Source organism: Crocodylus porosus, unplaced genomic scaffold, assembly GCF_001723895.1.
Source record: "Crocodylus porosus isolate Cpor-Errol unplaced genomic scaffold, CroPor_comp1, whole genome shotgun sequence".
NCBI classification, from domain to species: Eukaryota; Metazoa; Chordata; order Crocodylia; family Crocodylidae; genus Crocodylus; species Crocodylus porosus.
Genome location: NW_017728886.1, coordinates 187,513,182 through 187,528,964, shown reverse-complemented (window position 1 = coordinate 187,528,964; position 15,783 = coordinate 187,513,182). Strand labels below are relative to the sequence as shown.

The window sequence follows — 15,783 nt, the reverse complement described above, 5'->3', positions numbered from 1 at the left end:
GCTGTTGGAAAAATGGCGCCGACAGACTGGCTCGACGCAGGGTTGCCACAAACCTTCAATTTGTAAAAAAACGCAATATCTGCGAAGAGCAATAAAGCGAAGTGCAGTAAGACAAGGTATGCCTGTATAATTTTGGGGAAGATATCCGGATTTCTCTCATTTAAATTGTTGTAGCATGTATTGATTTCCTTCTTGAGTTGCTCTCTTTTGGAGTAGGTAAGGTGAAGAAGATGTTTTCTAAGGTTTTCTGAAATTCTCCTGCATAGTTGCAAAAGCATATTTGGAGTTGTGTATAGACGTCCATTTTATGGAAACTTATGAAAATACTGAATTTGTTTTCCACTGACTCTAAATAACTTTTCATAGATTCAAGGATCTTAAGGCCAGACAGGATCATTAGATCCTATACACCACAGACTATTAAATTTCATCCATTTTCCCATTACTGGGCTGAATACAACGGGTTAGTTAGTATATGTAATGCTTAGTAGAAGCTGAGGTTTGAAGGAACCCATCTAGCTCACATACAAGACAAAGGTAATGCATGTAAGCCAGATGCAAAAAAATGAACTAAACATTACATTTTTAAACTGACTACTCTAAGTTTGCTTACTTTTATTATTCAGCTGTTCACCTTCAGAAGACTGCAGGTGTCTTTACTCTGACAGGATATCCAGACTGGAACAGTGAATCAGAGTGTCTACATTGTCTAGGACATTTCAATTTTTCTCATTATCCAAGATTCACTACATCATTTTACATAGGTTACACAGGCAACAACTTGCACACTGAATAATTGCCCAGTTGTTCAGCTTCCTCATTTTATTTTATTTTTTAAAGAGCCATCATGCTATATTTAGGACTATGGGTAAGTAGGGCTGGAAGGGACCTCATGAAGCCACCTAGCTCTGCTCAGGGCACGAGCATCCCTGACTAAACAATCCCAGCCAAGTATTTGTCTAACCTGCTCTGCAAAATCTCCAGGAATGGAGATGTCACAACTTCTCTAGGCAGCCTGCTCCACAGCTTGACCACGATCATCATAATAAAGTTCTTCCTAATCTCCAACCCAGATTTCCTCTGCTGCAGCTTAAAAGCCATTGCTCCTAGTCTTGTCTCCTGTAGCCTCAGAGAAAAGCCCATTTCCATCCTCTCTGTAACTGTCCTGCAGGCATTTGAAGAGTTATCAAATCCACCTTCAGTCTTCTCTCTTCCAAACTGAATAGGCCTAGTTTTTTCATTCTTCTTCTCTTAAACATTGCTTCTTAGGCCTCTAATAATTTCTGTCACTTTCTGCTGGCTTCTTACCAATCTGTCCACATCATTCTTCAGGTGTGAGCCCCAAAACTGGACCCAATGCTGCAGGTGAGGCTTCACCAGTGCCGACCAGAGTGGAAGAATCACTTGCCTTGATTTGCTGTTAAGATTACCTAGTATGGTCTTGGTTTTTTGCCACAAGAGCACACTGTTGCCTCACATTCAGATTTATGGTCCACTGGAACCCCCACCTCCTTTTGCACAGTACCGCAGCCTAGGCAGTCTGTATTTGTGCATGCAGTTATTCCATCTCAAGTGCAGGACTCTGCACTTGTCCTTGTTGAATTTCAGATGACTGACTGCATACCATTTATCTAGGTCACTCTGGATTCCAGCCCTACACTGCAGACTATCTGTAACTCTACCCAACTTGGTGTCATCTGCAAATTTGCCAAGCATGCACCCAATTCCATTATCTAAGTCATTAATGAAGATAATAAATAATATCAGATCCAGGACAGACTTCTGTTGAACCCCACCTGATACCTCTTCCCAACTAGATGTTAAGTATCATAGCTGTGTATCACAGTTTACACTGATTTCCAATGAATATGTATATGCATTTTTCCCTCCTCATATAAACCTGGTATTTGAGGCTCTCAACCTTTAGAAGGAGGAGCTGATGAAACACCACTCTCACTGATGAAGTCAGCTCTCAAACTTTTTTTACTTTATATGATAGTAAGTACACTGACCCTACAACTCAAGTTGTGAAGTCTCTTTTCTAGGTCATAACTGGTAAGGGAGAATAGGGAGTTCCAAGTAGATGGGAGGTTTAATCTGACTGTTTATGAACTGTAAAGCAAGGAAAAAAGTATTTTATACTTAAATAAAATATGCAGTGATCTAGAAAGCAATTCAGATTGTAGCCTTTAGACATATTTATAAACAGCATCCATTCACCATATTTATATAAACATTTTACTGTGAAGACAAAAGCGAATGTATGTCAAATCTGTTTCACCTGTAGACTAGGGTGGCAGCCGAAGTCCAGTAACGTCTTCACAACTTGCAGATGACCTTTATTAACAGCAATGTGGAGTGGAGTCTGTCTGCGCTTGTTTCGAGCATTCAGATCTGCACTGCCTCTGTGTAAAACCTCAATCACAGCACCTTCATCTCCAAATGCTGCATGGTGAACAGCTCTGTCTCCATCTTTGTCCTAAACAGCAAACATTAATTTGAATCGATCACATTTCCTTTTTCTATGCAATTATAAAAAGATTGCTTCAAGCTGATTAAGTAAGGGATTTTTAATTCTACTTCCTCAATTAGATAAAAATAAATAAGGTTGGATGCTGCACGGTCTTGGAGGTGCCTGCATGCAAGTGTTCCAACACCTAAGATCTATGTACCACAGAGCAGAATAAACCAGTTTGAACAGGTTTAGGTATTTAATGACAACGGGGACACTTTGGCATTGAAGGGCAATCTAACTTAACCAAGCTAAACCTGTTCTATAAAAAAAGAACAGGGAGAGTTCAGCACCTCCAAAGAGCTTTTCAGGAAGCTTTAAGGTAGCCAAGAGGAAAGAACTAAAGCACAGGAACATCTGAACTCCTGCTCCTCTCAGTAGTTTGAAGCACCTGACCATTATGTATTTCCATTCATTTACTATCTACTGTACCTAATCCCATTTGAGAGGTAGCTGCTGAGGTACCTTCATTCATTTGTAGCTCAGAATGGCTAGCCTGACATCTTAAAGAGGGAAAGCAGCTATATCTTGCCCAACAGCATCCTAGTAAGAACAGTAGCTCAAGAAGATCTGGGGTCTAGACCAGCAGGCTGGATGGGCAGTGGCCAGGCTGTCCACAGGCTAGATTCAGATGGTGAACCTAATCTGGCAGAGGGTGGTCATGGCAGGGCTCAATCTGGCTGTGCAGAAGCAGACAGGGGGAAGCCTGGCTCCAACCTGGCCCCACAGAGGGGTGGGGACATGGCCCAGCCCCACAGGGGAAAGGGGTGTGGCCTAGCTCCAACCTGGCCACACCATATTTCCTGCTATTGCTCCCCCAGTGCCAAATTTCCTGATCCATGGAAAGCCCCACAGGCGAAATACCTATGGCTCTACAAGCCACATTTGGCCCATGGGCTGGAGATTGAGCACCCCCTGTTCTAAACCTTCTTCACTCTGAAGAGATTTTAATCTACATCTCCCTTTTCCCAAATATGTGCCCTAATTGCTAGGACACAATCACAGAGTAGGCAACGACACTCTTTCACCTCCCTATCCTGCTGGAGCCGGCTACTAGTCATGCAGAAGTGCAAGAGTGATGAGGACAAAGAAACCAAGCAAGAGGAAGTATTATTTCATAGCCTACTGTTCACGGCCCTCCTTTTGGAAGGGAGAACACCCAAGTACCACAGTCCCTACTGTTGGAGTTATTTCTGTTTTTTAAGCAATGGTGATCTAAAGTCTAATGAGAAGGCTAGGAACAGGGACCATAATGAAGAGGAAAATGGAACCTACACCAAAACCTAACAGACTGATCCTTTGGGTAAGATCTTAATAGGTCATATTTTTTTATGCTATGGAATAGCTACCGTCAGCAAAAATGTTTAAAAGGAGACCAACCTCATTCTACATACTTTAGTCAATACCTGAGTATGTCACTCAGCTATTTGTTCAAGTTATGGCATAAGATTGCATTCACTTATCTATAATATAACAACCACACAGACTTTTCATTTAAGTTTTCTTCCACTATTTATTTTCCAAGATAAATCGGTTTAATCCTTTATCAAGTTAAAGAAGAAATGATCATATTTTACAGTCCAGTGCATGTTGCTGAAATCTTACGCAAATGTTCAACTGAACATAAATCGAGAACAAAAAATACTCTTCAAGCCTTTATTTAGTTAAATGTAACATCCATAAAAGCAGACTGTACCACTACATTTATATGACTATTACATACATATAAATTCAAAACATTGCAACTGGCAATAATTTAGATACAGAATATATGCTAATATACAAACTGGTGCTATGCAAGTAATTGCTAACATTAGCTTGCACTTCAAACTAAAAATCAGTTAGGTAGGTGCAAGGCAAACAGTAAACTGATGAGATTAGCAGCTGATGCTTCTGAATGGTCTTCCTCTATTTCTCATCTATTGATAGTATGTTCAGGATCATTGTATGAAAGAAAGTTAATCCTCAGTAGTGTTAAACTCTATAAAAGATATAACAGCCTAGATTATGGAGACATAACTTGATTACTAGGAGTAAGCTACCCTGGGTTTTACCAGACAGTAACTTTATGGTTGGAGATGCATGACTGCAATCTCCCTAACCAGCTGCCTAGAGTAGGTGTTATTACAGCCCCTGGCCACTAGGTGGTCATCAAGCCACTTATAAGCAAACAAATACCATGGGAATTAAACTGAATAGAGCAGAGGTGCCACAAAGAAAGCACATGGCGGCCACAAGGAAAGCACCATGGACATGCCTCTCCCACACTGCATCCACACCAAGACCCCATGTCCTGGACTGGCTGGGGCAGGAATTCCATGCAGACCCAGGACCCTGCATAAGGCTGGCCCAGGTCATGCTGCGTGCAGTGTGTGTGGTTGATTCCAGACCCAGAGACAGCACCACAGGCCAGATGCCAAATACAGCCTGCAGGCTGTATCTTTGATACCCCTGGATTACAAGAATGGACAGATTGTAAATCCCACATTTTTCAAGATGCAACTTTCTCCTGGACTGAGGCACTTACCATCCAAGTGTGGCTGTATGTAATGTGTCCACTCCATTTTTTTCTAAATAATAAATGAGCCACGTGTCTGCGCGCTTAGTCTACAAGTCTACATTAAGAACCTCTGCCATGAATCAGCTAGGACTGATTAAACACACATGCACATGCACACACTAAATGTAGCTATTCAAACCCCTCCCAGAGTTCACAACTCTCGTCTACTGTTCAAGGAACTAGTATGACCACTGCAGCAGAAAAAAATCTCCTAGCACCATATTTAGAGTGACAGCATTCCCATAATGTAAACAGGCCCTTTGATAGCTTTTGAAAGATTAAAGTGTTAATCCCAGTGTCCTGGCCAAATTCTAAATTGGGTAATTATGTTCTGCCCCCTCTCACCTCCCTTGCATTTTAGCCACATTGTGTGATGGCCTTCAGTTCCTATCTTGAACTGATGTAAAACATGATAGAATCATGTTTAACAGCAGCTACATTTCACTCGAGAGTGCTTTGTATTTCACTGGTGAGCAAAACAACTCGTTTACATATGCATTTACAATCTGCAAAGTGCTTTGGGATCCTTCAGGATGAAATATTACATAAAACAACATATCATTTTACCAAGCTATCATTATAAATAAGGTATTCCAACCTCATTTATTCTAAGCCAAAAAGCCAAATTCATGAACACTTAATCAATAAGACACAAATACTTGCAATTATTTTAAAGTGTGGAGTTCCAAGTACATAATATGGACATTATTTCTACCTCTATTCCTTGATAAGTTTATCTCTAAAAAAAAAAAAATAAAGCATGTTGTAGTGTTTATTATACCACAGAATGTCAACAGCACTACCCAGAATCAGCTTCTTAAGCAGCTGTGCCCAGCAAGTCTCATTAAAAAAGAGGCTAAATATTAAAATGAACATGAACTGAAAGTGTGAAATATTTTACCTATTTCTGTACTACCCAATAATTTCTACATACAGATTGGAATTCTACATTATGTCCCTATTTAATATCCAAATAAAAAAAAACATTACATACAGCCATACTGATGTGTCCCGATTAAACTGAAGTCATCACTATTCAGCACCAGATCAACTATTTCTTAGGGAGACAACAAAATGAAGCTAACACCTGTGCAGGCAGGTCCTAATTAAATGCAATCCTACAATTTCTCTATTCTCCACCATTTTCATGTACTCTCCAACCCAGCCAAAGTCAGTTAACACTACCATCCATTATTCAATCATCTCAACCACATGCTGCATTCCAACCCACATGCCTGCTCAAATTGCATATAAAGTGTCCCTGGATCCCCAAATCTACACCATTCAGGTACTTACACTTAAGTCACAGAAGTGACTGAAATGTAGATATGCTAGGGTTTGTTATAGATTAGAAGTTCTAAACTACAGATACCGGTAGCAGTCTGGCTGTGCTAGTATGGATCCAATTAGCTCATTTACCGTCTTTTTTGTAAGTACAGTGTAGATGTCTCTTTAATGTTCACCTCAAACACAGCAAAGGGAGAAAAGGCAAAAGGAGAAAGTAAATACCAGCAGCAGCTTGAAGTATGGTTAGATTTGCTTTTAAACCCAGAGCACTATTATGCATTCCCTGCTACACGTGACTACAGGCAGCTCTAGCACTAAACTGTATCGCATCTCATGTCCCAGTATTAGTACCTCCAAAATCCCCATCTTCTCATTGTTCTCTCAGATTCACCTAAATTCTATTACCATACTGCAACAGGGAGTCACACCCAGCTTTATGGAGCCTTCAAAGCAGTGGTTCTCAAGTTTTTTTACACTTGAGACCTCTCAAAAATGCCAGTTCTTTGTTTTCACTCTTTTTTTTGACTACAGAAAAACCACAGAGCAATTCTTCTGTTGCAAAGAACTAAGAAAGACCAGAAGAGGTCAACAATTTATCTAACACTACAGATTTTCATTTGAAGTCTCTTGGTTTATCTTGTGAACCATGCCTGCAAACCAACCAGTGAGAACTCTGTGACACACAACAGCATGCTTGACAAGATTTTATGGCACCCACATTAAGGATCACTGCTTCAGAGAAATAGTATCTCCTTCCTGAAGAACAAGATTCAGTACACATAGGACTGCAACCCAACAACAGCAAGGCCAGCTAGGAGAAATTCAGATTTTTACACTGTTGTCCTGTCCTAACCTCTAACAGGAGTCAGACCTGTTTCTCCTGGGCCCAAGGATTTGACAAATTCTCCTTTATAACCCACTGATGGATTTCTCTCCCACCAGAAGCTAGGCCAGCACAGACATTCGCTACCTGATAAGCAGCAGATGAGAGTATAAACCATGATTATTTCCTCCTTCCATGACACAGGCCAAGGCAGGAAAGTAACAGATAGAACCTGACTTTTGCCTCCATGTTTGCAATGCTGCTAACTCAATTCTATTAGAAATCTCTCATTTTAAAACTCAGGATCTAGAATTACATGGAAATCTCACCTTTCATTATGAGCCCTCAAAGTTGCAGAGAAGACTCAAGTACCAAATGGGTAAGTCAAATGCCAGTTAATCAGGTTTCTGGCCAACTATGGTTTCCAGAGTTGGACACAGATACACATGCAGAATAGGCAAGCATGTGTAGCTGCCTGGTAAGTTGACCATAGTTTACTGCTAATGGTCAGTCTACATTCACATGCTTACATGTCTGCAAAGCAGGGAAAACCTGAATCACCGCTTACACATAAGTACCCACAATATCAGTTACATGACTAAAGAAATTCAATTTAGATGCACAAAGGGAATCTTGTACTAAAAGTACCCCACATTACAAAAACAGCCCCATCTCACAGGATCCTGATGACAATTAAAGTGAGTGGCTAAACAAACAAACAAAACCAGTTGACTCAGGAATCCCTTCCTTCTCCCAGGGCCATTTACAGTTAGGGATCGACCCAACTCAAGACTGGCCTTTTTCACAGGCAGACTGCAGGGTCAGCTGCCATTTTTGTGGGCTTATTGTGGTGGAGCCCCCATGTCCCCCACTCCCACCACTAATTGGTAGAGAGGACTGTCATTGTACAGCCCTGCCCCTTGCTGCTGATTGGCTGAGAGGGACAGGGCCGCACAACAGAGACCCCTTTTAGCAGTGAGGGGTGGGGATAGCAACCATCTCATCTGCTCGTCTTTGTGCCGACTTGCACAGCCAGCATTTTATTTTTAACAAGTCCCCCCACTCCCTCTCTCCCATGGATTTCCACAAAATCATGATTTGAGTAGGTCTCTATGGTATCTCACCACCCATCTTGTAAAATAATTACTTTATTTTAACATCTCCAGCATTATTAGGATTGCAACAGAATTGAGTAACCAGCCAGACAAGGAAAGTTACCTTTGGAAGAAAATCATCAAAAGAATGACTACACATTAAACAGAGGCACACATTAAACAGAGGCACTGCTGATGATGCATCTGATCTCCCCCAGAACTGGAAATCGGTAGCTATGTTATAAAAATGTTTAATTATGACTTCTATCTGTAATGAAGTTTGGAACTTAAAGAAACTGCATTTTTTCAAATGTTCACTTACCTCTGCTTCCACATCTACATTCTGCTTCAGAAGCAATTTTAAAATGTCAACATGTCCATTCTGACTAGCTGCTTGCATAGCTGTGTGTCCAGCACACTGTCCATTCACCTAAAATTGTATATTAATAAAGTTAATTTACAGAAGCACATATTCATGCAAACACAAATATGAAGACATGTAAAACAATTAGCCCTAGCAAAATTTCATGTGATAAATAATTTACAGTGAAACTCCCATTTCACCAGTACTCTAAGAAAAAAAATCTCCATCTGGTTGCTAATATTCCACATATCTTAATAGCTTCCAAAAGAATCACTCACTCAACAAAAACCACTCAAAATGTTCACCATTAAGAATGGATCAGATAATCTATTAGGATTGTTTTGCCATTTGACTTCATAAGACAAATAAAAGGAAGGTAAGGTTGCCTTGATTTTTACTCATTTCAAAAAGGATTATTACTAAATTGAAAATTTTAATCTTTGGATTATTGTAAAAGTTGTCCTTTGACGAAAATCAGGTTTCTAGGACCAGTTCTATGTTCTGCAGGAGGATTAAATGTTGTATTTTATGATGGATTCTGAGCACCTTGGTTAAAGATCTTATTTTATTTTTGCATAAACCTGAATAAACTCAAAATTCAAATTAAACTTTAAAGCCAGAAATTTCCAAGCTCTGGCCTTTGATGACTACTCTATTGAATGAAAAACAGTACTTGATTATAAACCAAAACTACTCTCCTACGAGTCTTTAAGTCCTATTTTAAGTCCTGTCAACACTGGGAAGGAAGGAGATTTAAAAAAAAAAAGGAGCTTCCTCACCAAACAGCAAAATCCTCATGAAGAGCAAATTCAGAACTTGACCAAAGCAACCAAAATAAAAGGCTAGCTAAGAAGGGCTCCTGCTCCCATACAATAGTTATCAACTATTAGAAGCTAGGGAATTATCACCTACCCAGCACTGCTTTATTCTTTACTATATCCCAACTGAATAATAACTTATGGGCCAATATCACAGATAGTACAAAAATATGCCTACTGGAAAAGGCGGCAACTCCATCCCTGCCTGTCTAACCTTGACACACTTATCATGCAAGTTTTAGGGAAGGAGGCACAAGAACCACCCAAGCCAGATTTGGGATGGCTTCAGCTCCCTTAGTCAGAAATCCCAATAAAGAGTACTCACATCCACATCTGGTCTCTTTAGCAGATCTTCCACTTTTGCTACATCTCCATTAGCAGCAGCTTTAACCAATTCTTCATTGAGATCTCCAGATTCTTGCGTTTCAAACAGCTTCTTTAACAGCTGGGACAATCTTTCTGGAAAAATTATGCATAAGCACTGTTAGAACCACAACTCCAACAACTGGGAAACAGGAAAAAAGGTAAATTTGTTGTGCTATTTACAAAAGTAGCTATAGTCAGGGGTGGAACCAGCGGGGTGCACATGTAGCGCCTTTTGATTTTCCACTCCAAGTTTAAAACCAACTATCTGGTACTGATAGCAGCATTTCTAGTCAGGCAGTACAGAGGGAGTCAGTTGACTTTGTGGCTCACTACAATCTACTTGATCCTTTCTAAACACTTCATTCCACAGGTGCTAATAACCTTCAAGGTAGTATGAAATCTAACTCTGCAAAGAATATTAGGAGAGTTATTGGCCAGTAAATCAAATTTCTACCCACTTACCTTGACTGTCATGCTACTAGCTCCTGAGTAAAGTCAACAAGGTGGATAAAATCAACTATTTTTTAAAATAAAAAACAGATTTTTTTAAAGCCAGATTTTTAAAAATTTAATCATACTCTTTGATTTTTTTTTTTTTGTTACAATGCCTTTTTCTTAAAAATGAACCTATCTAAAAATAGTTTTAATTTAAGATATGTTAAAGCTCAAAGATATCATCCTGGAATAGGGATTTTGAGACGATGTATTCATGTAACCTTTTTAGAAAAGTCTTATAAATAGGTCACAACAGGCCATGGACTATATTAGGGGGTCCAATCTTATGGGGCTCTGAGGGGCTCATTTATAGATTAGTAACTATTAAAGAAAACCGCTCGACCCAATGGGACTCAGTGCTCAGTCGAGAAGATCCCAACAAGCACCTCCGTGATGCTCAGTTTCAGTTCTCAAACTGTGGGTTTGTGTCGCCTGAGATAACATCCTTGTTAGCAGCAGTATATGGAGATAAGAGATAACACACCTGATTACCTACCCATCAACCCTCTTGTGTCTCTGTAAGTTTGTGTACCCAGAGCCAAGCCCTTACCTCTCCCTCAAAGTTTCAAGAAGTTAAATGAATAGAGGATTGTTGGGGGTGGAGTTCATCTGGGCAAGGAAGGAGTCTGGAGGTAAATTCAAAAGGGGGGGGGGACCCTAGAAACAAGAAACATTTTGAGCACAATATTCCAGAAGCCTTGAGGGATAAGTTTCCCAGTGTAGTCTCTCCATTGATTTGAGAGCTAGTGAGGGAATGGTATGGTAGAAGGAAAAACCTGTCATGGAAGCAGGCTTGCCAGGCCAGAAAAGAGACCCTGTTTGAGAATATTTTAATGAAGGTAATATCAACCAACAAAAATGCACTTTTTGTAGAAAACAATGATTAAATCGAGGCATCCTGACCAGTGAATTAAATCAATTGGATTTAAATCAATCAAGTCCACCCTGAGAGTCAACTCAGTAAAAATCTTCTTCACTATACTTTAATTCACACACAGGTTACCTCATATATCAAACTTCTGCCTTTTTAGATTAAATTTATAAACTGAAATCCGTGCCCCAAGGCTTGGAGCACAAAGTGACACCCCTTCTACCAGTGATTTCACAGGTACTGCAACTTCACATCTCAGAAGTAGAAGTCCAAACAGAGGTGCAACCTCATGGACTAACTGAAATCAGAGATGCAGAAGCTCGTGAAGCCACAATTCACTTCTTCTCACCAGGTCCCAGACCTGGGGTTGCCCTCTGCTGATCACTAGAGGCAGTCCAGGATCCCCACAGTTCAAAGGGGCATCCCGTATTTGCCACGGGGGCTCAGGAAATCACGCAATAAGGATCGAAAGATTTTTTTATCCCCAAAATTGCAGGACTCATGGTATTTGGGATAGTGCATATAATTCCTCTGATCCCAATAGTGCGATAATATTAATGTCTGCCAGAGGTCTCAGACACCAAGAGAATGTAAACCAACTACGCTTTTACTTTTGAGGTTTGGATTAGGATGGTGAGTGGTTTATATTACTCTAAGTCAACTTTTTGCAGGATTTTTTGCAGCTCCCTTTGAAGCCAGATACTGCACTAGATGTCCTCAGAATTGAACAGTATCACCCCTATATACAGATTTCAAATCAGTATTTGTCAATTTGAGTTGACACATTCATCTTTAGATATTTCATATATACAGTACTAAATATTCACTTACCACCAGATGCATTGCTTATTGCAGACCCTGCTGATGCCACTTTGGAGACAGCTGCTGGATTGTATGTCCAAGATGTCCCACAAACTTCTACCTTTAAGTCACTGTCTGAATAAATCTGCTGAACCCGACCAACTTTGCCCAAAGTCTACCCCCAAAAAAAGAGAGAGAATAATATTTAAATGAAGACATGTAGATATTCAAATACCATAGCAGACTGGCACCTGTATGAAGTAATATAGTTTTAAAAATCATACTTTAACATCAGCATATGCACAGTCTAATAATTTTACCATGGGTTCAAACAGTTTGCGTTCTAGGCTTTGCAGACTGCTAAACCATGTCTAAACTGGCATCAAGGATGGTTTTCACTAGAGTTACACTAGTTCAATTTAGCTAACAATTAAAAAAAGCACCACTACTCCACATTCAGTCCTTTCCCAGCTGTAATTAGAAATACCATGCAACATACACCATTTGGTGTACAAAACACACTTACAGGAAGCATTGCTTCAGCCCATTCTCCATGACCTCTTTGAAGCAGCTTGATTCTTTCTAAATCATAACAAACTTGAACAAGATCACCCACTTGAAACTGTGAGGTACCTCCCTCTGCACCTTGAGCAGCATCTCCACTCCGGACAACATTGGCTTTAGTGAGAACAGCTGGATTAAATGTCCATCTAGAAATAAATCAATTAAAATAAATTATTTAACATGAAAGAGGAAAGCTATTCGACAAAAAAATCACTTATAAGAAATGCTTGCATGCCTTAACACTTCAAATAACTGGATATTATGGTATAGCTATTAGATACTCTTTCTGCAGAAACTTTTCCTTGTATGAGAGAGAGATTCATTTCCCATAGTAGGAATTGCTGGTTTAAGAATCTGATGTACCTTCCAACACGTTGGTATAAAAGGAGAGGACCAGCATAACTGAAAAAAACTGATGTATCAAGAAATAACACTGGGGGAGAGTAGTTTATACAGATTCTTTTCATTTAGTGTCAGAGGCTAAGTATAAGTTGGAAGAGATTTGTCAAAGAGGTATACCCTATACTCATATACTCGATTAAACTATATTGACTTATACTGTGAAATCTATTGGTTTATTTGCCCTTTGAAGCATATAACTAACAAAAAGCAAAGAATAACCTGCCCCTTTACAGGTCAGGAGACCTGAGGCCGGCCAGCCAGCCCTGTTTAACATTCAGACCCAGTTGGAAGGTAAAAGTGATGCCTATGCAAACAGAAGCTGAGAACTAAGTTGACGGAGAAGCTTCAGAAGACAGCTAAGTTCCTGTACCCCTAGAACAATGAGAAATAGAATAAAGCAGGTCCAGGACCTGAACCCTGTGCAGGTCAAAGGAAAAGCTTTGTTTTGTATTGTTTTTTTACAAGTTTTTCCTTTGAACTAAGTTTCCTGAAGGAAAGGCCTAAAAAATAATATGGAGTTAATCTTTTTCTAGGCAAACGAAACAAACTAGCAGGACACATGTAAGCTCACGTGTCTGCAAGTTTCTTGGCTTGGTTTGGTGATGTCTATTTTTATATTTTGCTTCTTAAGAGTATTTTTGCTGTAGGTAGTCCATGTATCTTTGATACCATCAAGCCAGTAACACAAAAGTCTATTTTGAGACGAAGAAATATTACTTAAAATGTTAGAGCAGTGCTGTTGAACTCATGGCCTGGGAGGGCTTAAATTGCAGTCTACAGGCTCCCACCTGGGCTCTTCTCGCCTCACTATTCTAGCTGCTGTTGCTCCCCACCTTTCACCTCTGGTTTTAGTTTCCTGCTGCTGCTCCTGGGGGTGGGGCAGCATGGCCCACAGGGAGCCTGTGGATGGCTCAGGGGACCCCAGGGGGTGCAGATGGGGAAGAGGATGCCAGCAACACAGCATATGATCTGAAGGACCTCCATGGGTGCAGTCCCCAGATATAGCTCAGAAGTTGGACAAATCTGGGTTAAAGAATCTTCCATGCAGAGACGTGCCCCTACTTCTGAATATCAGAGTACTTTATATATTGTCTCCACTATTTCACCTTCAAAACAGGAAAACCTTTTTACTTTTGAGAAACAAATATTTATTATCTTTTTGTTAATCAAGAAAGAGACATCCATCTTCCAACCAATACCGTACAGGCTAGCTTTGAATGTCAAAAGAAAATTTATCATCTACAAAATCATAAGACACTGACAGCTAAATAGTTTACTGAAAAATGGCTACCTAAAATTTGAAAAAATATAGAAGCAAAATCCAAATGAATAGTGTTCCTACTGCAGCTAAATAGTTGAAAACCTAAGTCACCATTTTTAGCAACATGACTATGACTGCACTGGCTAATTTCAGTCACTTTTTCCCATCCTTTGACTGCACTGGCCAATTTCAAAGTCAACACGTGCTTACATAACATAAAAGTATCATCCTCCGAAGCTTAGCCATCCATGTTCAGAAACACTTTTACCACCTACTACGTAGGACCAATGTCTTCTGTAAGTAAGAACCGGTTCAAACCTAAGAAGCAATACATTTGCAGCTTGGATTAATAAATCTGAAAGTGAAAAAGGATAAGCAAGACAGCAATCGAAGGGAAAGAGACTTAACAATGGGGGTCTACTACAGACCACCCAACCAAGGGGAAGAGCTAGACCAGGAATTCTTAAGTCAGCTCACGGAGGTAGTGAAGTCAAAGGATGTGGTCGTCATGGGGGACCTGAACTTTCCGGACATCTGCTGGGAAAAGCAGTGAGCCAGGTCTGAACGCTCACGTAGGTTCCTAGCCAGAATGCAGGACCTTCATCTAACCCAGGAGGTGCACAGCCCCACCAGGGGAGACGCCTTGTTGGACCTGGTGCTGGCCACGGGAGATGACCTGGTGAGGAGGCTGCGGGTGCTCGACCACCTGGGTGACAGTGATCATCACCTGCTGGAATTCATCATCCAGCGCAAGGTGGTGAAGGCCTACAGCAAGGCAGCAGCCCTAGATTTCAGGCGGGCAGACTTCAATGAGTTAAGGAGAATAGTCGGGGAAGCACTGAGGTCCCAGAGGGGAGGGAAGTCAGGTGTCCAAGAAGAGTGGTTACTCCTTAAGGAGACGATCCTCCAAGCCCACACGGAGGTAATCCCAACACAGATCAAAAGGGAGCAGGAGGGCACATAAGCCCCCATGGCTCACCAAAAGCACCCAGGAATGTCTCCTAGCTAAAAGGGAGGCGCACACCTAATGGAAGGGAGGGGCCATCACCAGGGAGGATTATACTGTGGTTGCTTGGGGATGCAGGGGGTCAGTCAGGAAGGCCAAGGCAGAGACGGAACTGGGACTAGCTTCCTGGACCAAGGACAACAAGAAGTCCTTTTTAAATACATAAGGGGCAAAAAAAGGTACCGGGTAACGTGGGACCCCTGCAAGACACGCTATGAAATTTGGTTGTCACACCAGATGACAAAGCTAACCTACTTAAGGACTTCTTTGCCTCCATTTTCCCGAGCAGGGACCAGATCAGCCCCCCTCCGGCCCCAGGGGAGGCGCACCTAGGCCATGCGTCAGGGAGGATCTAGTCAGGGAACTTCAGGAGGGACTAGATGTATTTAAATCAGCTGGTCCGGATGATCTCCACCCCAGAGTGCAGAGGGAATTACCTGAGGTCATTGCGGGACCCCTGGCACGGCTGTAGGAGCACTCGTGGTGCTCTGGTGTGGTGCCAGAGGACTGGAAGAGGGCCAATGTGGTTCCCATCTTCAAAAAAGGGAGGAAGGAGGAC

General features: G+C 41.0%; 1 protein-coding gene across 4 annotated transcripts in view; it reads right to left on the bottom strand.

Moving 5' to 3' along the window:
• The window catches only part of MIB1 (mindbomb E3 ubiquitin protein ligase 1), a 115,126-nt gene that overhangs the window by 70,190 nt on the left and 29,153 nt on the right, over nt 1–15,783 (bottom strand). For all 4 annotated transcript variants that reach the window (XM_019546909.1, XM_019546918.1, XM_019546924.1 and 1 more), the window contains exons 7-11: nt 12,518–12,701; nt 12,022–12,166; nt 9,784–9,917; nt 8,599–8,706; nt 2,282–2,479 (exon numbers count right to left, since the gene is read on the bottom strand). In XM_019546909.1, the coding sequence (XP_019402454.1) occupies nt 2,282–2,479; nt 8,599–8,706; nt 9,784–9,917; nt 12,022–12,166; nt 12,518–12,701 (769 nt within the window). The remainder of the gene's footprint in view (nt 1–2,281; nt 2,480–8,598; nt 8,707–9,783; nt 9,918–12,021; nt 12,167–12,517; nt 12,702–15,783) is intronic.